The 25023-nt window shown below is 30.3% G+C and overlaps 1 protein-coding gene across 3 annotated transcripts in view; it reads right to left on the reverse strand.

Moving 5' to 3' along the window:
- Positions 1-25023, reverse strand: part of Eip63E (cyclin dependent kinase Eip63E) — a 1081826-nt gene that overhangs the window by 767167 nt on the left and 289636 nt on the right. The window contains exon 2 of one of the 3 annotated variants that reach the window (XM_072534722.1): positions 11748-11788. The exons of the other annotated variants lie outside the window; for them this stretch is intronic. Within the exon in view, the coding sequence (XP_072390823.1) occupies positions 11748-11754 (7 nt within the window). The 5' untranslated portion in view covers positions 11755-11788. The remainder of the gene's footprint in view (positions 1-11747; positions 11789-25023) is intronic. 3 annotated transcript variants of the gene reach the window in all.

The raw sequence follows: 25023 nt of genomic DNA on the forward strand, positions 1-25023 counted from the left end.
TGATTTTCTTTATTTAATTATATTATATTGTTCATTGTTCTTGACTGATATATCCATTAACAACTAACATACCTTTATAATTAATTTTCATTAACAAAAAATATATAACATTCCCTTGCTTTTCTTAGATACGTCTCAATAAGATTCAATAATACATGAACAATATAATATAATTAAATAAAGAAAATCAAAATAATATTTCCCTTTACTGGGATTTAAATTCATTCGTTTTTTACCAATGAACCTTAAGGACATAAAGATTCATACCAATTATAATGAAGTTGTCAGCGCTTGCGTTCTGGCTTAAACAGAACCTCACTTTTAACTATTTAAAATCAAAAATTTAGTTATTGCCGACATTTCAAAGAATTACCTCCTTTTAAATGTAGTTGCATTGGGTTTTTCGATTAACCTTGGGTAAGCCTTTACGTGTCAAGTTCGAAACTACCATACATTTCAATTCTTATAAAAAACTTTTTTTGCACATAGTAACAAAAAACACCACTATGTTACTAGCAAAGTTTTTTAATATTCTAACTCTACAATTCTAAGTTACGGTAAGATCAATAATGTTTTAATAGATAATATATGGTAGCTAATTATAATTTATTCTCTTTCAGCCCTGAAGAAGCCAAATTAATTCTCTTTGGCGAAAACGTTCGGCGAAACAATTGATACACATTAGAGTATTTCTTGCAGATTTCCCCAATATTTAAGAGTTTACTATATATATATATATATATATATATATATATATATATATATATATATATATATATATATATATATATATATATGTATATATATATATATATCCTTTCCCAAGTTAACATGCTCCTTTTCTAACTTGGCTGCACCGTACTGAAGACGACCAATAGTCAGAAATACGTATATACGGTTGACTCGATCGATATACGTTTTTTGGTTTTCTGTTTTGCGAGACATGTCATTACACATATATATATATATATATATATATATATATATATATATATATATATATATATATATATATATATATATATATATATATATATGAAGTTAAATGTGTCGATAGCAATTAAAGTAAATTGTATACCCAAGCTTAATCAAGCCATTCAGAGCGATGCTGGGAATATTTATATTCCACTATGCATCAACAATTTACCCATATAAATTACCATCATTCTTGTACTCATTGCGTCGAGTAAGGACGATAAATATACGAAGACGGTTGCGTTTCGATTTAATTTAAGTCTCTTACCACTCCCTAACACGTGTTTCTGGGTCTACCCGTCATCAGAGAGAGTTTGTAAGAAGACTCAAACTAAATCAAAACGCACCGACTACTCTGGCAATTATAGGAAAAACAATTACCAAAGTATGCTACTAGAGACCTCTAGTGAGGAAATATGAAGTTAAATGTGTCGATAGCAATTAAAGTAAATTGTATACCCAAGATTAATCAAGACATTCAGAGCGATGCTGGGAATATTTATATTCCACTATGCATCAACAATTTACCCATATAAATTACCATCATTCTTGTACTCATTGCGTCGAGTAAGGACGATAAATATACGAAGACGGTTGCGTTTCGATTTAATTTAAGTCTCTTACCACTCCCTAACGCCTACCACTTTAATTGCTATCGACACATTTAACTTCATATTTCCTCACTAGAGGTCTCTAGTAGCATACTTTGGTAATTGTTTTTCCTATAATTGCCAGAGTAGTCGGTGCGTTTTGATTTAGTTTGAGTCTTCTTACAAACACGTGTTAGGGAGTGGTAAGAGACTTAAATTAAATCGAAACGCAACCGTCCTCGTATATATATATATATATATATATATATATATATATATATATATATATCAAAATAAAGGTTATTTAATAACAAACGCGACGATATAGTATTGCCTGAAATAAACCGTTCATGAAATACTAAGGCTTTAAAGTTTAAATGGAGCAAGTAAAGTTACGCTAGAGTTTTTTATTTAGTGTACTAAAGAAGGACCGAGCATAGTAGCTGCGCGACGCCATGCTCTTTTTATATATGGTTGAGAGAGACAACATTTCTGATTTTGAGACAACGATTCTAATGGCGTTCAATAAAGATCTACAATTTTCTGAGGTAAAGAAGAGGAGTCTAGAACCCTTTCGAATATTTCGACGTTCGATGCGAGAGACTTTTGATGCCGCCGCTGGGAAGTTTTGATGTATGTACCGGAACGACGGGAAAACCATATATAAGAGTGATTACAATTCAAATAAATAATAAAACACTATTGCACAACTATAAAACCTATATAAGACCGATAAACGAATACAAGGCATGCGTCTATGCATCGCTTAACATCCGCCAGATGAACACCATCATGGCTACAGAAAGAAAAATACTTAGATTCTGCACGAGCAAGCGCAGAGACTACCCCTCAGCACTCATACACCAAGTGGCCAATATAACATCAATTAAGGACAGAATCCTGACCCTCAGCAGGAGGTATGTCCTCCGCACTATACCAGGCTCAAACAACAGAGCCAAACAAATACTTAAAAATCCTTGCCATCGTCGAGGGCAAATACTTACCAGGATTCCTAAAAGAAAATATTAATTCACTCCAGCAGAACTTCTTCATAACACTGGAAACGAACTTCCTGATGAGTATTTCGATATATTAGAATCAATCCCCATAAAATATCGCAGCTAACAACTGCAAGCCAAAAACGCTAATTAAGAGCCGTTCCTAGTATGGCTGTTAACACCCTGAAAGTACCTCCCCTTGGCTTATTTGGCTTAGCAACAATTCCTCTTGTGTGCTCCTCATCACAATACGCCACCTTCTGAACCTCAGCATTCTAGCACTCCATCACTATAACACCACACGCATATCACCCTTAAGTTTATCAAACCCCCTGATTCCACAAAAAAGAGGAGCACCCTTCCCTCGAAGAGGCAAAAGCCTAAACAAGGTAAAAACATGGTTTGATTGATTGATTCAAATAAGTTAGTCGATCATGTAGGTTATTGGTTTCTCCTTATTTGGTTATCATCCATAATATTCAAGAATTCTGAATAGGAATCGTCTGGCCTTGCAGGCTTACCATAGTTGAGACTTTTTATATAGCTTCTACTTTCCATTCGTAGGTGGTCCAGAATAGCCTTTTTTATTCTGTGTTGTGGTGATGCTTCAAATGTCAGATAGTTACTGTTAGTAATGTTACTGCTTTATTCACTCAAATCTAAGTGAATTTTTAATTTACATCCAGTTTTTGTTTTCAATTGCAGTTTCGAATAATTTGTTTATTTGCGTCGTTAGATTTTCTCGTATTTCGGAATTTTTAAGAAGTTCTGGGTCTGTTCTATTAAGCTTGGAGGTTTTATCCAACTGGATTAATTTAATCTTTATATTAAAGTAGAGTAAGTTGTGTTTAAAGTTTATATCGGCGCTAGGGTATGTTTAATAATCAGTTTAGTTTCGCTTAATTTGTTTTTAATTCTGATTAATTACGTTATAATTTGTGTAATATTTTCTTGGCAGTCTGTAATCTTTGGCAAACTGTACGAACAATTTGTCAAATATAGAAACGCGTCTGAAAATATCGATTTGGGAACGCATTCGCTATACATAATAGAAAACAGTGAGGAGCAGACCCGAACTATGTAGTCGAAGTTGACTTTTACGCATTAAGAATACTGTACAATCTGTGTCGAGATGAAGTGTTAAAAGAAAGTGTAACAACAAAAAAGGAGTTTATCAAAATCAACTAGCAAAAGAAGGAAGTAATAGTCGAAAATTAACAAGAAATAAACCTTTAAAAGATTTAACAAAAAAACCCGAAATGTCGCACCTAGAACTAACTTGGAAGATTTTGGTAAATGATTTCTTCACCAGTTCATAATTAATTATAAAATTGTTAATACGAAAATTCCAACTTTCCGGAGCTTACATCGAAAATATCTAGCTGAGAATAACTACTACGACTACTTCCAAAACTAATATCTTTAAAAAATCATAAAATAAAGAACACTCATGAAACAGCTAGATATTGATAAAACTATTTTGAGTAGGAACGTAACCATAATTTATTGTGGCTAAACGTGCATCTACTCATCTAATATCTATGGAAAAAGTAGGCATAATAATACCAATGAATATTTTCGAAGACCGCTATCAAACGGCAAATAATCAAGGAGCTTTTTATTTTTTTCTTATTTCTATCAAATTAACTTTATTGTCTATCTAGTCAGTTGCTCCTGTGGCACGTAACCCAGCATTATCATTAGTAACAAATTTTAAACAACAAGAAAATAATAAATTTATTGAAAATTTCGATGTACCATTACAGTTACAGTTACAATAACAATAATTATTGAATTATAGAGTCCATAAAAGGCAAGCATCACTCGATTCAATAATGTGTATTGCCACCACGATTCTCGATGACATTTATGTCGATGACAGTTGAAACGCTGATTATTGGCTCTTGGGCTTGCTGAACATGGCTTTGGAGCATTTTAACAGTTTGCGTCCGGTCTCGCAATGCAGCCATAGTATGAAAGCGATCTTCTCTGACTGTTGTCTTCCTTTTGGTATCCTCACTGAGTCGCTGTTGATAAGATATAGTCTTAAGAAATCGGTGGTAAGTTCTGTGCATAGTTGAACGACTAACATTCAATTATCTTGCCACATCTCCTTAGCTTGCTCCATTTTCCAGCAATGTAACAATCTAAACAGATTTTTGATATTTTTCCATCGTTATAGAAGAAATACATTTCACTGTAATAAAGTAAGTGTAACACTAAGATATTTCAGAAACTCTTTAGAACACTACAATAGGTCACACAGTTCTCAAAACAATTAATTTCACGTATCTTCGTTGATTCGTAAATAGTGAGTTCTGAGAATTTTAGGGTTTAATAGGTTTTTCGAATTTGTTTATTCTCTTTGCAGGCTCATTATAGCTTCTCAATACAGGTGATAATTCATTTAACTTAATTAAATAAAACAAATTAAAAGAAAACGAAGAAATACAAAAAAAAATATAAAATTTCCTAAATTTGGTGGGTAGCCCGTTTTCTCTGACGCGCAGGTATTTAAAAGTTATATCCATAAAAAGTCAGCTGATTTCCATATTTATATGAACCATACTAATTATAAAAAATGGCTAAAGGGAATGCTTACTCCTAATTTACCATAAATGTGTGTCAATGTCAGATAATGTTTCATATTACAATTTACAGGTTAAAAATGGGTTAACATGGGTATTATTGTAAAAAGGACGAAATAATAGAACGACTAAGACCAAATATAACTTTTACGGACAGCATGGTAGAAATATACTTGTGCATCCAGATTAAAGTTTCGAAACCACAGAATACACGAAGTATTATAATGTTGGAATAATGATATATCTTCTATCACTCTACATATCCTATATCTTATATCTCGTATCAGGTATACTTATTAAAAGTTTACTCCCTACGAGCCTGACATAAACCTTACAGAGTTAATGAGAATATCGCTGAAATATTACTCAAATAAATTATGATTTTAGCACGAAAATTGTAATCAAAATTATGGAATGAATTTTTTAGGTGACTGATATTTAGATAAATATGCTAAACGTTACCTAAAAGGCTATATGATAAAACTAAACTAAACAATGCTGCTCGGCAGATTAAAAGAGAAATTAGAAAAAATAAAAACGAATCAATTAGTAACTATCTAAGACAACTAACAAATAATATCACAACTAATTATTCCCTCTGGAGAGCGACTAAGAAATTTAAACGACCGATCTTGCAAAATCATCCATAAAGAAATACGGGAAGATGGGCAAAAAGCAATTAAAGCAATTTAGAGAAGGCTAATAAAGGTAAATATCTCGAAGAAACGAAGATAATAACACTCTTGAACGGGGAAACGTCACACAGGAAGAAAGTGAAATTAAACTAGGATGTCCAACAGAAATGCCCAACGAAATTAAAGCAAACATCAATCCCATGAAAGCACCTGGGTTTGATATAATTACTGGGGAAATCTTCAAACAACTCCCTAGAAAAGCCATAGTAAAACTGACATATCTTATAAATTCCTCGATCAGATTAAGATATATTCCCAAGATATGGAAAGTAGCAGAGGTTAGCAATAATCCTTAAACCTGAAAAGCCATTAAAAACAGTACCATCCTACAGGCCGATTTTTTCACTACCTGTAATTTCGAGGCAATACGAGAAGCTATTGCTAAAAAGCTGAAACCTCTCATAGACCTTAGGGCTCACATTCCATCATAAAAATTTGGGTTTCGAGAAAGACATTCAATTATCGAGCCATAAAATAACGAATATAATAGAGATGTCACTAGAAGAAAAGAAAGTTTGCTCCGCTGTCTTCCTGGACGTGGCGCAAGTTTTTGCTAAAGTGTGGCACGAAGAACTTAAATATAAATTAATCAGGATTTTGAAGTAAATACACAGAATTATTGGGATCACATATTTCAGATAGATTTTAGGGTTGACCAATTCGGAATTAAAATTAATCAATGCAGGTGTGCCACAAAGTAGTGTGATAGAACCAGTACTGTACCTATTATACACTAGTGATATCCATGAATTAGATCATTTCACAATAGCTACCTTTGCCGTGTTGGTCGTAGGTGCAGATCATGAAGAAGCAACATCTGTTAACAGACATAACAACTGGACTAAATACTGGAGAATTAAATTAAACGAAATAAAGTCAGTACACATTCATTTTACGAACTAGAATAAACGATGCAGTCCTGTTAATGTAAATAATACTTTACTTAGATACCATATGCCGATACCACAAAATATTTGGGTGTTACATTAGACGCTAGGCTGCGCTATATTAAAAAGAAAAGAAAAACAGTCCTGTCCATCTACAACAAAATACTTTTGTATAAACAGATGACATGATAATCGCAAATACATGCTTCAAATTACACAAAAGAAGGTTATACACATGGAGCAGACCAGGAGATAATTCACTACATATGATTAGAAATCAGATAGACTATATTCTGGTAAACAAGAGATTTAAGAATGGCGTCACCAGAGTAACGACATATCCTGGTGCAGATATCGGTTCAGACCATAACCCTGTAATAACTGACATCAAAGTGAAGCTCTAAAAAGTCCAAGAAAGCCCCAAAACACCAAAATTAAATATCTCAATATCCAACAAAACGTTAATAGAAAATGACTTAAACAATGAGCTAAAGAAACCAATCAATGAAAACAACACAGAAACATGGAACACATTTAAAGATCTTACCTTGAAAGTAATAGAAAAATATTCAACAACGTTACACAGACACAAAAAACAACAATGGATGACTGATGAAATTCTGGAATTAATGGAGCAAAGAAGGAAACTGAAAGGTAACAAGACAGAATATAAGGAAAAACAGAAACTAATTAAACAAAAAATAAAGGTGGCTAAAGAAAAATGGATGGAGGATAAATGCAAGGATGTAGAAAAGTTGAATGAAAAACATGATACGTTTAATATGTTTAAAAAAGTTAGAGAAGTAGCTGGTCTTTATCATCAGAAAACTCCACATACTATAACCGATTCGTCGGGAAAAATGATAATCGACGAACATGAAATTCGAAAAACCTGGTGTAATTATATAAGTGAACTGTATAATGATGATAGACCCGAAGAACTGGAGACTTTAGTTGAAGGTGAAGGACCAGAAATACTAAAATCAGAAATACTGCATGCTATAAAGTTAGCAAAGAACAAGAAAGCCGTTGGCCCTGATAACATACCGACAGAGATGCTAAAGCTTATAAATGAGGAAAACATTGGAATACTGGTCAAGCTTTTCAATGATGTTTATTCCACTGGTGATATCCCTGAAGATTGGTTAAAGTCCGAATTCATAACACTACCAAAAAAACAACGTCCGAAAAACTGTAGAGATTATAGAATGATAAGCCTTATGAGCCACACTTTGAAAATATTTCTACGCATCATCCACAGTAGAATCAGAGATAAATGTGAAGAAGACCAGGATGAAACACAATTTGGCTTCAGAAATGAACTGGGAACTCGGGACGCCCTCTTTGCACTAAATGTATTACTGCAGAAATGTCGAGATCAAAGGAAAGACGTCTTTGCTGTATTTATTGACTATGAAAAGGCATTTGATCGAGCACAGCATCACAAATTAATTACAATATTAAAAGATAAAGGAGTTGATAGTCAAGACATACGATTCATAGAAAACTTATACTGGCGTCAAACAGCAACAGCTCGCATAAACGGAAAATCAACAGAAATATGTAAAATACAAAGAGGTGTCAGACAGGGTTGTATACTATCCCCACTGTTATTTAATTTATATTCAGATAGAATATTTAAAGAAGCGCTGCATAATTTGGAATGGGGCGTGAAAGTTAATGGAATTCTGATAAATACAATCAGATATGCAGACGATACAGTTATTTTAAGTGATGACATGAATGGATTACAATGCCTTTTAAATGCCATTGATACAGTGGGAAGAGAGTTTGGCCTAAACATAAACTGTTCAAAAACAAAACACATGGTGTTTAGCCGCTTAGCACATCAAGATGCACGATTATAATGTTGATGGTCATATAATTCAAAGAGTGTCCAGTTTTAATTATCTTGGTTGCCATATTACTGAACAACCAGATCCAGATCAAGAGATAAAACGTAGAATCGAGATAGCCCGCACGACATTTTTAAAAATGAAGTCATTCTTCTGTAATGATAACTTGCAACTTCAACTTCGAAAGCGCATGGTTAAATGCTACATTTGGTCAGTCCTCTTATACGGTGTCGAAGCATGGACATTAAAAATATCCACCATTAATCGTCTGGAGGCCTTTGAAATGTGGCTGCACAGACGTATACTAAAAATTCCATGGACGGGTATGCTGACAAATGTGGCAGTCCTTGAGAGAGCAAATGCTGCTCGCGAGCTGCTTGATAACATCAAATGTAGAAAGATGGCCTATTTTGGACACGTAGTAAGGGGAGACCGATATAATATTCTTCAACTTATTATGATGGGTAAAATCGAAGGACGCAGAGGAATTGGTAGAAAGCAGGCCGCTTGGTTGAAGAATATCAGGGAGTGGACAGGAATGAGGAAAGCTGAGCAACTCTTTCGAATAGCTCAAGACAGAGACAGTTTCGCCATGTTAATCGCCAACGTCAAGGGGACTTGATAGGGCACGTTAAGAAGAAGATAAACAGATTGTAAAACCTATATAGACATATGGCATTCAGCTGTGGGGTTGTGTTAGTAAGAGTGATTTAAACATCATGCAGCGATTTCACAACAAAATGCTAAGGAGCATTGTTAACGCTCCTTGGTACTATGGGAACAGTGACCTTCATAGGGACCTAGAAATGGATATTCGTAACTAGACCATTAAAAAATTTGCCAAGAATCGTGACCAAGGACTTCTTCAACACGTCAATGTTGAGGTCATTCAACTTCTTAACAACACGGATCTAGCTAGAAGACTCAAGAGAAAGAAACTCTTCGAGCTAGTTAAGTGAAAAGCAGAGTATAGTGCAAGTGTTGGTACAGGTTAATATTTGTGCAATAAATTAACAGAAACTAGTCTCTGAAAGTTTTTAGTAATAATTAAGGCTAGAAAAAAGTTACTCATTGATCATATTGTTTGATCAGATTGTAAGGTTCTTACGAATCTTATTGGTGTTTATTAAAAAATGCTAAAAGCGTTAAACAGTTTTTAATAGTTTTTAATAGTGTTAAAATTAGTGGTAGAGGAATCAATAATAAATCTACAACAATCTAGGGTTCCAAACAAAATCAGTTCAGTATTTGAAAGTGACTTGTCGGGAAACGGGTTCCACTGTGTAAGATATAAAACATTTTGTGAGGTTTAAATTACGTTAATAATATATTATATAAATTTTTGGTAAAAAATTGGTACCATGTTAATACATAAATATAAAAATGTAGAAAAGTCAAAGGCTTTTGCGGAAATATTGAAGACTTGCCGAAAATTAGATAGAAATGAAATTATTTTAAACCTTCGCAACGCTCTTATAGTTATTTAACCAACAAGTGTATTAATAAGGGCGATTAACAATTGAGATATATTAACGCGCGAGCGAAGCGAGTGCGGTAATGTTCGAGATTGTTAATCGCCATTTTAATTCACGAGTTCGTTACAAAACTTTTCCGTCGACCGAACTTTTCAGAAATAAAAATATCTTAGTTTAAATTTTTATTTACTTAACGATAAATAATGACATACAATGACAGACAGTACTTACAGCGGCTATGTCATTTTAAATAATTTTTTAGTGGGAATATAAATAGGTACCTATATGTTTGGTTTCCTACACCACAGGTCACTGCCAATCACAGAGCGTTAAATGTGGTTAAATTATTATACAAGCAATGTATGTTGTGTTGCCTATAATAAAATCGTTCATTAATAGAAAATCATTCATTAATAGGGGTCATTAATCAATGATTTTGAGGGTGTTAAAATTAATCATAAATGGATGGTCGACGGAATAGTTATTTAACCAACAAGTGTATTAATAAGGGCGATTAACAATTTAGATATTTTAACGCGTGAGCGAAGCGAGCGCGTTAATGTTCGAAATTGTTAATCGCCATTTTAATTCACGAGTTCGTTACAAAACTTTTCCGTCGACCGAACTTTTCAGAAATAAAAATATCTTAGTTTAAATTTTTATTTACTTAACGATAAATAATGACATACAATGACAGACAGTACTTACAGCGGCTATGTCATTTTAAATAATTTTTTAGTGGGAATATAAATAGGTACCTATTTGTTTGGTTGCCTACACCACAGGTCACTGCCAATCACAGAGCGTTAAATGTGGTTAAATTATTATACAAGCAATGTATGTTGTGTTGCCTATAATAAAATCGTTCATTAATAGAAAATCATTCATTAATAGGGGTCATTAATCAATGATTTTGAGGGTGTTAAAATTAATCATAAATGGATGGTCGACGGAATAGTTATTTAACCAACAAGTGTATTAATAAGGGCGATTAACAATTTAGATATTTTAACGCGTGAGCGAAGCGAGCGCGTTAATGTTCGAAATTGTTAATCGCCATTTTAATTCACGAGTTCGTTACAAAACTTTTCCGTCGACCGAACTTTTCAGAAATAAAAATATCTTAGTTTAAATTTTTATTTACTTAACGATAAATAATGACATACAATGACAGACAGTACTTACAGCGGCTATGTCATTTTAAATAATTTTTTAGTGGGAATATAAATAGGTACCTATTTGTTTGGTTGCCTACACCACAGGTCACTGCCAATCACAGAGCGTTAAATGTGGTTAAATTAATTTATACAAGCAATGTATGTTGTGTTGCATATAATAAAATCGTTCATTAATAGAAAATCATTCATTAATAGGGGTCATTAATCAATGATTTTGAGGGTGTTAAAATTAATCATAAATGGATGGTCGACGGAAAAAAAATTTTAATTGTATTTATATTTTCAGTCCTTTTTTCGAATTTGTATCACAAAAAAAAATTATGTCAACAATTTTTAGGATAAGATCAGGCTGAAAAGTTTTTTCACGATATTTTGGTTCAAAACTCAACTGGCCAAAAGACTATTAAAATAAAAAAAATCACATTGATTGTAAAAAAATGAAAGTGTTTAAAAAAAGTGAAACTTATATATTTTTCTATAAATAGTGTTTATTGATTTTACTCACCCGACATTTGACTTTAATTAAATATCACAGCAGTAACATACCTGTAAAAAAGAAAACTCAGTTTACAATTGTGCACTTAATATTCAGACAAATATGAATATAGAATAAGTTTATACAAAGATGAATTGACAAAATAACTAACTAAAATTGTTCTAAAATTTACTACGAACAAAGTATACTTTCAGATTAACTTTTGAAAGCTATTGCGAATACATATTTAAAGAGGCTACGGAATAGCTTTACCAACAGAATAACAGAATAACAAACATCGAAGTTCTTAACAGAATGCAGTGATTAAAAAACAATGCCATAAAATAAAACAAAAATAATATTTTTTATTTGTATTTTTGGTATTTTTCGTTTTTCTAGTGTTAAACTGTTTATAACTCGAAAACGATGAACTTGCAAAAAAAATGCAAGAGACCTTTTTTGTTAATAATGATCTAAAAAAAAAATAAATAAAAAAACTTGTCCGAGCACCAAAAGTTGATTTTTACCATTTGTTTAAAACTATCTATATTAATAAAAATGAATCGCCGAAATGTTCATACGGGCATCACTTCAGACCGACTGCACCAAATTAAATAATTATTTGTTGTCTTTGGTATTATCAGGAGAAGGCTATAAAAGATAATTTAAAAAAAAATTGTACGGAAAGACTTCAAAAACAGGTTTTCTGCCAATTTAAATCGGACTATAACTAATAGATGGCGCCATATTATGACTAACTAAGGAAGCTAGGATTAACAAAATAAATGTTAGTATTGATAGATTGGGCCACAGCCATACCATACTGAATATACCGGTTCTCGTTCGATCACAGAAGTCAAGCAGTGTTAGATGCGGTTAGAATTTCAATGGGATGTAAAACCTTCCTTCTCCGAAACCTGGACCAATTTTGATGAAATTTTACATGTATATTCTATAAGCCTGAGAATAGATTGTTATCTATTTTTCATACCCCTAAGTTGTAAGGGTAATTCACCCTAAACATTTTTCTTTATTTTCTAAACAAAATTTTTTATTTTTGTGTTTTTATGAAGTTTAAAAAAATACATACAGCCCTTAATTTTCACCTCTCTATTACTAACCCCCTTTGTTTTAATAGTCATATTAGTGTCGCAGAGTTAGTTGGTAAACTCTTCTGGTAAATAAATAAGAGTGGTCCACCTCAAACATTTTTTTTAACAAAATTTTTATTATTTTTTTACTGACCCGGACCTTCGCACCGCCTTAGAATTAAATAATGTGTCTAAAGAATTAACAGAAAATAAAACCAAAAAAAACGCAAATGCGCGAAACATGGAAACTCTAAGTTACCTACGCCAACAGTTGGCTCTGTGATTTCTTTATTGTCATTGCATAAGCCAAAAGCACTGGAAATTGTAAACATTTAAAATCAAATGGCACGTTCGTTGAAATCATCAGTTTACGCGGGATCAAGATATCCTCTGCTGTGTATTTTCCACTGATGATCGTTGTCGCAATGACATTATTCATTATCCTTTTCACAGTCAATCCCATTCTATTGTACGGTCAAGGTTGATTAATGTTACGCAGCATAATGACAACTGATCCTACATTTAATTGTAAATTGTTAGGTGGGTGTCCAGGCAATTCCATTGAATTCAAAAACTGTGTAGGATAGTTGAAAACGTCATTCTGATTTATAACTGTATCAACTGATTTGAATGAAAACAACTTTCCTAAAAGAAAATTCAGAGTAGTATATTCAACCGAATCTATCTATATAAAAGGCTATGATGACAATGACAGGTCACACTGTAATTCCGGTCACCTAACGGCGCCATCTATTAAAGAAATATGAACTACCATATTTCAATCATATTTTGTTCTTGAAACAATACGTTTAAATAATAATACTGTATTAATGATATATTAATATAATTAATAATTAATTTTAATACTATTAAGGTAAAATTTATTACAAAATAATGTCAAGGTTTACGTTATTTTAGATTTAAAACCTTCTTTCCTAGCGCGATCTAGAAAAAAAAATCTGAACTACTCAAATCTGACATTACATTCATATTTTGTTCTTGAAATGATACGTTCAATTAAAAATACTAACAATATTAATTACATGTATTAATACATATTAATTACATAGATAATTATTAATAACATAGACAATTATTAATAATAATATTTATTATTTTTTTCGCAAAATTGACAAAAATCTTGGTTGCTCTAATTTAAAGGTAAGATTTATTTTGCAAAATAATTTATATATTAGTTTATATTTAGTTGTAGTAGTAGTTGTAGTAAATGCTGGTTTTGTACGTAGATCGATTGCATAAGACGTCATTTAATTTTTTTAAAACTTTTTTGTAACAACTCGAGAAATACCGGATCGACTTAAGTAATTTTGATTTTAAAATATTTGTATAAATCTGACATTTAAATCATATTTTATTTTGAATCGATACAATTGATTTATTGCTAACATTTTTGATTGATGACGTATAATATATATATATATATATATATATATATATATATATATATATATATATATATATATATATATATATATATTATACGTTACTGGTTTACAAATTTATAAAGAAACATTTATTAAATATATTTATTTAATAAATAAATAACATTGTTCATAAAGAAATAAAGGCTTTAGAAAATTTATAAAATAATATATATTGCCTAAAATTGATTTAGGGCGTGTATATCACTTCTACATATTTCGTAATGACATTGCTTCTTTGTATCAAATTGATATGCTAATTTAGGCACTTTTTTATTTACTTTATGTTTGATTACAAATAACTGTACCGAAAGAAAAGCTGCCACTATTTTGCGATAAAAAGTCGTATTGATGATTTAAATAGCTTTTTAGTGTTTTGTGGTGGGTGTAGAATAGATCGTCGGATCGTGACGTATGATACTTCATTGTAAAAGAGAAGGGGTAAAGAATATGTTAAGACAGAAAAAACACACATGGCAGCAATGCCAAAAGGGTATTATATCATATCTCCGTTGTTATTGGTCCGATTGGAGCGTGTGATGTGTTAAATGAAAGGTAAGAAAATAACGATTATATTAAGATAGAAAAAACAAATAAGACAGCTACCAAAAGGGCAGTATAGAGTATCTTCAATGTTAATGAACGTATAGCGACATAGGAGATATCATAGGACACTATGAATAAAAATATATTTACTGTAAGACAAATTTTGATTTATTGACTTAAAGAAAGCCTCTGGCCGAGTGCAAAATAAACAACTGACCGAATCCTAACATGCGGTATAGCAAATGAAGGGGGAGGATATAACGAATATATTAAGATAGAAAAAAACAAACAAAGCGACTACCAAAAGGGCGTTACACAGCATTTCGTTATTTATTAACGTATAGCGATATACGAGACATCATATGACACTATGGATGATAATAGACACACTATAAGGTAAAATTTACTTTATTGACGTTAAGAAGGCCTCTGGCTGAGTAGAAAATAAACAACTAGCCGAATCCTAGCACATGACTCATCAAATAAAATGGCATGAGACATGTAGTAGATATAATGTATATAGCATCCCATAATGTATTATGGGAATATTTTTTTAAACCAACTCGAGCTTTTTGCCTTGTCTATTTCTGTATTAAATATTTTGGACATAGGACTAAACCACAATGAATTCTTATAAAAATTATATTTTCTATTTGATTTTGATGTTACGATTTCCAAGCCGGAAATTGTTTACAATTTTGTTTGTTGTTTTTTTGTTTTAAAACATGTTATAAATAAACATGTTATTTTTAAATAAAGTTATTTTAAAGTACAATCGTGGCTTATTCTCAATAAAAACAATAAACTGTATTACAAGAAAATAGTTTTAGAATCCTCTTTATGTCTATAAACATGTATAAAATTCAATTATTGCTTTTACATTTGTACCCTAGGACTGCGATAAAATCTAAACGGATATTTAGAAAGACCTTGCACCAAAAATATACATGCAATGTCTGCAGATAAAATAATGTATAATATCTGCTATAACTGGATGTTACAGATAATCAAATTTACATATTCGTATCCGCATTTGGTAAATATTGTTTCTGTTTACTTAGTCAGGACCATAGACAATTTCGTAATTCTACATACTGTAGTCGAGATTTCTTGTATTTACATTGAAAATTATCAGAATTGTACTGATAGAAGATCTTTATTAATCCATGAAATAATAAATACATATAAAAACTATTAAATAATGTATAAATGTTTGTACAATCTACGTAATTTATGTAAACATAAATAAAATTAATTCAAATTATTAAGGACCAGGACAAGTTCTTACTGAAATCGCGAAACAGGTAGAAGTGAAAATTAACTATAAGTCATGGTTTTTTTGACCCCTGTGTGTACACAGTAAGTTTTACCCACGAGCCGAGTATCTCAAAGTATTTATTCAAACTGGGTAGATATTTTAGAAATTTCACAGAAAGTGAGGTATTTTTTTTTTGGCAAAAAGTATTTTTTGCCAAATATATATATATATATATATATATATATATATATATATATATATATATATATATATATATAATATATATATATATATATGATATATATATATATATATATATATATATAATATATATATATATATGATATATATATATATATATATATATATATATATATATATATATATATATATATTTTATTTCCTGACCGATTGCTGATACTATAAATCAATATTTAAAACAGTACGGTCGAAAAAATAATTTGAAATATATATATATATATATATATATATATATATATATATATATATATATATATATATATATATATATATATATATAGATCATATATATATGGCCATTTTTGATCAGTTTGGATTGGTTTTCGGATTATATTGTATTGGGTTATCGTAGTTATTGATAAAAATTATAAAATAAAAATAAAAAAGAGGAAACATTTGCGAAAAAATATTTTTTCTTGAAACCTAAATAAAATCAAAAACAACTTAAAAATTAAATACATTTATTTAAGATTCACACAAAAAATTATTCGCCAGCACCTCGCCTATCCGCATAGCCCCTTTTGTAATAAAATAATTTGTCTTTTCACTAACACTGCCGCTTTGCACGCACCCCTCAATCCATATAATGAATGAATCCCTAGAAAGAACATTGTACGGTGAATAACACATCTATTGCGACTAGTAAGGTCCTTGAACTTAATAAACGGCACCCCGATAAAAAATAAATTGGATTGGTTACCCTTCTCTCTCAAGGTTTAAAAAAACGACTTATCTTTAATACCCTCGACTTTGTAACACTAAAAATCGAAACCTGTATAAAAAAAAAAAACGGAGCGACATGTCAAAGCACCCCAAGTAAAAGATCTTACATTTCACCTAAAATTTCTATTCCCAAGATGCGGATCCTTCTCCTGTCTCTTTTATTTCGCGTTCTGACGTGTGTCAGCGTAGATTGATTGACTCGTAAGCTGCAAAAAACTTTAGCTTAAATACCCACAGGTGCGTACCACGGTCAGGGGATAAAAAGACATATGTGAACCGACCGAGCTGTTTCATTAATAATAAAAACATTGACTTGGTGTTTTGTTGATTTCTTGTATAAGCTAATTAATAATATCAACTAACTATTTAATTAATAACATAATTAAAAACATATTAATATGCTAATAATGCTAATTCTAATTAATAACATCGACTAAATATAAATAATGATGTAGTCACGGTAAACAATGTACACATAGAAAAAAAAGCGAAAGGTTTGGGTTCGTTCGAAAAAATATTCCCAGTATATTTTTTACATATTTACTTTCCTGAGATACTCCAAAATATGGTTCAATACGTCGCCAATGCGAAAAATTGATCAAATTATTTTAAACAATTTTTTTCTAAACAAATTAAAACAATAAATTTTTTTGGCTCGGATAATTTTTATGTTTTTTGGATCATTATGAACAGATAAGGTCCGTTGGAAGTTTTCCTTAAACTTGATCATTTTCGAGTTATAAACAATTGAAAACTGAAAAACGCCCAAAATTACGATTTTCAAGGCTCAAAACACAAGTAAAAGTTGTGAAATCATCAAGTACCTAAATTTAAGTTTAAGCACTTCTTCTATCAGCTCCCGATGAAAATTCTGGGCTTATTTTATTTTAAAACATTGTTTTTTAATTGTTAATGAAGTGCGTATAGCAGGAGATTTATACAATGAGAATTCAAACCAGCAAATTTTGTTTCTCTCTCTTATACACGCCGCATCGCCCGTATTGTAATACGCGATTAAAAACAATATTTTAAAATGAAATAAGTCCAAAACACTTTTCGGGAACTGATAGAACAAAGTTTGAATTTGAATATATTTCCTGGGTGAATTCAAAAACAATATTTCTTACTTGTATTTTTGAGCCTTGAATATGATCAAGTTGACAGAAAAATTACAAGAGACCTATTTTTGTTCAGAATTATCCAAAAAACTAAAAAAAATATTCACGGGCCAAAAAAAATTGATCTTTAAAATGTGTTTAAAAAAATAGTTAAAAAAATGTGAATAACTTTTCGTCTGGGCGGCCTTTTGAATCTTATTTTGGTGTATCCCTTGAAAGTGATTATGAAAAAAAATCTCATGGGAATATTTTTCCGAACGAACTCAATCTGTTCGTCTTGTTTAATAGTTAATAACGTAAGTTTGGCGTTCTAAACAGAAAAACTGGAACACATTATGAATGAATTGGATAAAGTAATCAGAGAACATGACTTTACGTATATGCAAACCGTGACAGGATACAAAGTGGTTAAACAATTTAATTACTTGTTCTCTTTCATCCAAATGAAAGAGAACAACTGCAGATGGTGCAAAGATGAGATTCGACGACGTCTCACGATTATTGTCAGGTCAGCTATAATAAGAATAAACTCACCAAAATATGGGAAGGCACTGACATTAAAAAAAACACAAATCTATGCCTTGCTCGATCATTCATTTTTAAGCAAAGCTTCTATACTGGCGTTGTATTACTTTTTCTCTAATCGAGCGTCACGGAAGAAGCGACACAAAACGCAAACTTTTTAAAATTTATTAAAATAAAAAAAATAAATAATAAAATGACTTTATTCAATTTTAAAAATATTATTTAAATTTTAAAAATACAAAAAACACAGTATGAAGCTTCACACTAGTCTACAGTACCGCATAAAATACCATTTTTTTTTCAATGCACTAATGTTGCTGGATTTCTTGCTACCTAGTTGAACCATTAAAGAAGTGGTACAGTAGGTGGTACTGTCGACTAAGGCAAACCTTCATACCATGTTTTCTATATTTTTAAATTTTAAATATTTTTAAAATAGAATAAAGTATGTAATTATATTATTTATTTATTATTTTTCGATTCTACAATTTTTTACAATCATTTACATAAAACCGCTGTTAGTTAATATCCTTGATATAGATTTTAATAAAATTGAAAAAGTTTACAGGTTGTAAAACGTCGTCGCGTAAATGGACTCCTCCAACTATTTCGTGGCGCTACTTTCGTGACGCCCCCCTCAGCAATTTACTATAGAGAAAAAGTAATACAATGCCCGTGCGGAAGCTTCTCTTTAAAAATTAGATTCAAACGTATACTGACCTTTAACATGCATTTCTACCACATAATTCGTAGACAGCTCAATGCACAAATACCGCAATACCAGTTTTGCAATATGCAACATATTCTGAATTTATATTCATAACATAACATATTGTTCAATACCAATATTTATTTTGCCCTATTATGCTTTCAACGCGCTAAGTGTAATACAATGTAACCATTGAACGACCCATCAGAAACAGTGGGTGCCAATGGGTAACAATAAACTACCTTCGAAAGTTGGGAGCCAATGCACCACAATAAAACGCACAACTTTCTTTGGGAGCCAATTGTTGGCCTCGTTTAGCTTAGTCCACCTTGTTCTCAGGTGTCAGGACGTCAAATCTTAGAAGTAAATCTCAAGAATGGGGTTGGCTGCCACAAATAAAAAAGATTTTAATTAATCATATTAATTATACATACATAAATATAAAATTGAAATTTTCTTATTAAATCAAAATCAAACAACACAATTAGTGCCTATAGCTTTAGTTACATAAATTTTTTTTAAATGATACGTATGGCTTCTAATGTTGTCTTTAAGAACCTGGACTACTGGTCGGCTAAACTGTGATTCTGCAATCACAGATATAACTGTGATCGTGATTTTTTATTCATTTTGATTTTTACCCGTGATTGTGATTTAACAGAGAAACAATATAGTCGTATATTAAACTCCGAATGAAAAATTGTTGCCATTATGGACCATCATAAAATTCTACACATGTTCGGTATATCCGATACGGTCGGAAGTTTTACTTGCATATGCTTTTTTTAATTAGATTTGCTCGTTTTAAAGGACAACTTTGCCTTATACGATGAGTTACATAAATACAATAAACTGTAACTCTAAATACCCTTTCCATGTTCTTCAAATATTTGTTTACGTACTAATATTACACTAAACTAGCGATGTTCATATTCATCCAAAAACGATATAATATTATCTTTGCCTTTACATTCCTCATTAGAACGAGACTTCATAATACCGCTGACTACCTCTATCTCGTTCCTTGTTATTCTGTTACACGTCTCTCATTTCACAACTTTGCGACTGAGACGAAAACGTGAAATATCACGTTTTAGCGATCAAGAACTACAGGCATAGAAGGGGGAATAAGACCGAAATCACAGCCACAGTATATTTTGTTGTTAGTCACACATCGTGATTTTTATTTTCTAATCACAGCTGTTAAATCACAGGGTAATGATATTTAGCCCACCTCTAATCTGGACAGGATTACAGAATGTAGTGGTTAGTTGCTGATGTAGCTGAATCTAGATACTTTCATCTTTGTATCTTCAGGTGTTCATTGAGTTCTGAATAGCAGCTGCAGTTGTTATCGCATGGTCGACCATGAGCTGTGCATGTGCTGTGGAAAGTCTTTAATGAGGCTCAGGAAGTTCCACCCATGTAGTTTCGATGTCCCACCAATGAGTAAACAAGAAAAATTAATAAGGTCAAAAAACTAGAAAAATTAACCTTGTGCTAGCAATTGCATATGTTTAAAATATTTCCTTGACATATCGAGATTGAAAATAATTACAATTTTAAACAGCAAATAGCTAATTGGCAAGGATAAAATTAATATAATCGTTATTAAATGAATTATTTAAAGATACTAACTGAATTATAAAGTTAAAAGAAACATGTGGGGCGGAGATTATGTATAAAAAAGAAGTTAAATTATAAAAGACCGATATATAAAAAAATTGATTAATTAGAAATGTAAGTACTCACTCCAGGAAAATATTTAATATATAAAATGAATTTTCAGTAGAGGATCCAGCTTAAATAAGCAAACGAATTTATAAAAATTAATCTCCCTTTCTATTAAATTATCCCCACTTCAGCATTGAAGTAACATGACAGGGCAGAGTTGTCAACTGCCAGATATACTGTCTATTGAAGTGAGGTATAAAAATTTATATACGTTCTATCTCATAGAACATAATCAAGTCTGAACAGAGGAATTAGAACGAAAATAAATGAAAATTGAAAATGAAAAATAAAGATAAAATAGGATATTTAGTTGATTGAAGAGTTGAAAAAGTTGAGCGCCAACTATTTTTAAAATAAAAATAGTTGGTTTATTTAAAATAAAAGTTAATAGATGAAAAAAACCGAAAAAAATTAAAATAAAATGATTATTTAAAAAAGAATAATAAACATGTGACGTTACAACAAGTCAAACATTTTTATTAATTACATAACACTTCCATGACCTGTTGTCTACTTTTAACCTCAACTCGATTTCGATTCAGAAAATTAAAATAGTAATCGAGTTTTACTAGAATAGATCAAGTGCATTGTTCTAAAAATATTCGTTTTAAATTAGAAGAGCCTACTTTGTTTGATAAAAGTGTGCTCATTTTTATAGGTTTGTTTGTTTCCTTTGTCGGCGTGCAGGACAACGTTTTAATAGAGACTAAAATTTAAAGATTACCACTAGATTCTTAGTAACTATAGAACAAAGTATAAACTATTTTGGACATCCGGTATGAAAATAATGATAGTTAAAGACAATGTAGATAACGAAAAATCTAGAGCAACATATTCATCGTGATCGAGAAGAACGGACAGCAATTAGCAAATAATGATCTGATCGCACTGCATACAAAGAATAAAGAACAGATTCTATAAAGACTTATATATTAAGAAAACCATGTGCTAAAAGATCCTGTTTAAAAATATATTGGTACGCCTTAAGTAAAAACTTTCAATAGTCATGAACACAGCTCCAAACGGATAGATATAGATAAGGTAAAAGCTACCGAGAAAATTTAGCGGAAAAGGGTGTAATGTACCAAAAATTATCAGAAGATTGATGTATCGAGGTTCAACATGTATAACGTAACGTCCTTTCGGAAAAACCTTTGAACACTGTACAAAGCAGTTAATACTTAAAAATGAACAGTAGAAATTAAAAGACTGTAAATTGATTAAGATTAATTTACTTTTGAAAACGACTGTTATTCATATTGTTCTGAAGCTAGTTTCTTGTGGCATTTTAAAGTAATTACTATTTAAATGGGAATAAGCCACAATTAAAGGTTAAAGTACGTTTATTGACGTTTCAATTTTCACTTCGGAAATCGTCCTCAAAATACAAATGTTTGTTTAACCTTTAATTGTGGCTTATTCCCATTTAAATAGTAGTCTGTTATTCATAGTATAATAAAATTAGTCCAATTATGTAACCGTTGACTTAATGGTTCATAGAATATCTTAGATAATAATATTTTAAATTGAAAATAAAATACTATCAAATTCCCATGTCCAGCAAATGCTTATTATATCAATAAAGTATTTAAGAAAACTTTTTGGCGTCCAAAGAACTAAACTTAATTCCAATCTAATAGTTAATGTTGCCCTTAATGTTAAAAATAAAAAAATATTGATGTGAACATTTTAATCGAAAAATAAATTGTTTCAAAAGAAACAATTTTAATAAAAAAAATACACAATCAATATTACATCACACTAGCACATATTACAAAAACAAAAAATAATAATTAATACTAGAACCCTACTATTGAAACCTTAATAGAGAAAAAATAAAGACAGGACGTAAGGAAAGGGTCATAAATTTAACCACATATATTGTCTATCCAAAAATAGCTCGATGGAACTCAACTTACTTTAGTACAAATGTGCACACAAAAAAGTTACTGTCCTTAAGTTTGAATGAAAATAAACTTTTGAAGCGAAGTTTCCTTACTGGCGTTGTGTTCTAAACTGGCAAGTTTTCTCTGTAGTAAAATACTAAGGTGATCGACATGAAGTTACCGACACGAAATAGTTGGAAGAGTCCATTTACTAAATTTTATTAAAATCTATCAACGATGATATTAACTAACGGCGGTTTTATGTACAAAAATTATTAAAATAAATAAGTTAACTAAAGTAAATCGATGATTGTAAAAAAAATGGCAAAATAAAAAAAATAATAATAAAAACACTTAAAAACGTATGAAACTTCGCGTAAGTCTACAGTACCACCTACTGTACCACTTTTGTTCAATATCTTGTGAACTGTTGAAATTAATTTTCTATTAAAATTGCGTACATATTTTCGGAATTTACAGATACAAATTTAATTCTGGATAAGTTTTGTCAGCTTCAATTATGGTTTCAGATAATTTTGTATCATTTTTTTGTCCGCTCTGTATATCATAAAAACTTTTATAAGGTTTTTATTTAACGGTTTGAACCGCGTTTTAGATTTTCAAAAGAGAACAAACATAACCAAAGTATTAATTTATATTGGCAAATGCCGCTAAGAGAAACCAATCGCTATCTCCAACTCCATCTTATCAAACGAATTTCTTTCCGTCTCACGGAAATTTAAAATAATTATCTGAGTTTTCAATCAAAATAGCCGAGAGAGAGTCGACGATCGGACTCTATTGCTTCAGAGAAGATCTAGTCAGGTTCCTCAAGACTATTGAAATATGTATATAGATCTAGATATCTAGAAATAAATATCCATATAAATAAAAATGAATCTCCGAAATGTTTGTAAGCGCATAACTTCAGAACGACTGGACCAAACCAGCTAATCATATTTGTGTTGTGTTTGTTATTATCAGGAGAAGGTTTATATGAAAGATAATTCTCAAAAAATTGTGAGGAAAGTCGTAAAACCAATTTTTCTGCCATTTTAAATCGCAATATAACTAATAGATTGCGCCATACTATGATTAAAAAAGGAAGCTATGATTAACAAAATAAATGTTAGTATTGATAGACTGATGTAACGACAGAGTTAAAACATAAATATTGTTAGGTAGATTTTAAGTTCATCGATAAAACTTAACTGTTTAATATAATAAAAATAAAATAAAATAAAATAAAACAAAATAAAATAAAAAAAATTATAAAAAACATAAAAACAAAGTAAAATAAAATAAAAGAAAATAAAATGAAATAAAATTAAATTAATGTAAATAAAGTTAAAAAAAAATTAAATAAAATTAAAAAAAACTAAATAGGATTAAATAAAATTAAAATAAAATAAAAAGAAAAAATAGAATAAAATAAAATATAGCAAAATAGAATCAAATAGAATATAAAAAGTAAAATAGAATAAAATAATATAAAATAAAATAAAGTAAAGTAAAATTAAATTAAATTAGCTAAAATAAAATTAAAATAATATAAAATAGAATCAGATACAGTATAGACAACTAAAACAAAATACAAAATAAAATAAAATATGTTAGAATAAAGTGGATTAAAGTAGAATAAAATAGAATAAAATAATATCAAATAGAATTAAATTGAGTAAAATAAAATAACATAATTAAAATAAAATGGAATAAAATAAAACATAAGATTAAACAAAAATAATATAAAAAATAGAATAAAATAGAATCAAACAGAATACGGTAGAGTAAAATAAATAAAATAAAATAAAACAAAATGGATACAATAGAAAAAAATAGAATACAATACAATAAAATAAAATATAATAAAATCAAATTTTAAATTTGACGAATATTGATATACCCACGTGTCTTTTATGTACCTTAATATACCTTCCAAAGAAAATTTATGACGCACCATCAATATTTGACAGTAAATAAATAATATTCATTAGCAGTTACAAGAAAAACAGT

This window comes from Diabrotica undecimpunctata, chromosome 6, assembly GCF_040954645.1.
Source record: "Diabrotica undecimpunctata isolate CICGRU chromosome 6, icDiaUnde3, whole genome shotgun sequence".
Classification (NCBI taxonomy): Eukaryota; Metazoa; Arthropoda; class Insecta; order Coleoptera; family Chrysomelidae; genus Diabrotica; species Diabrotica undecimpunctata.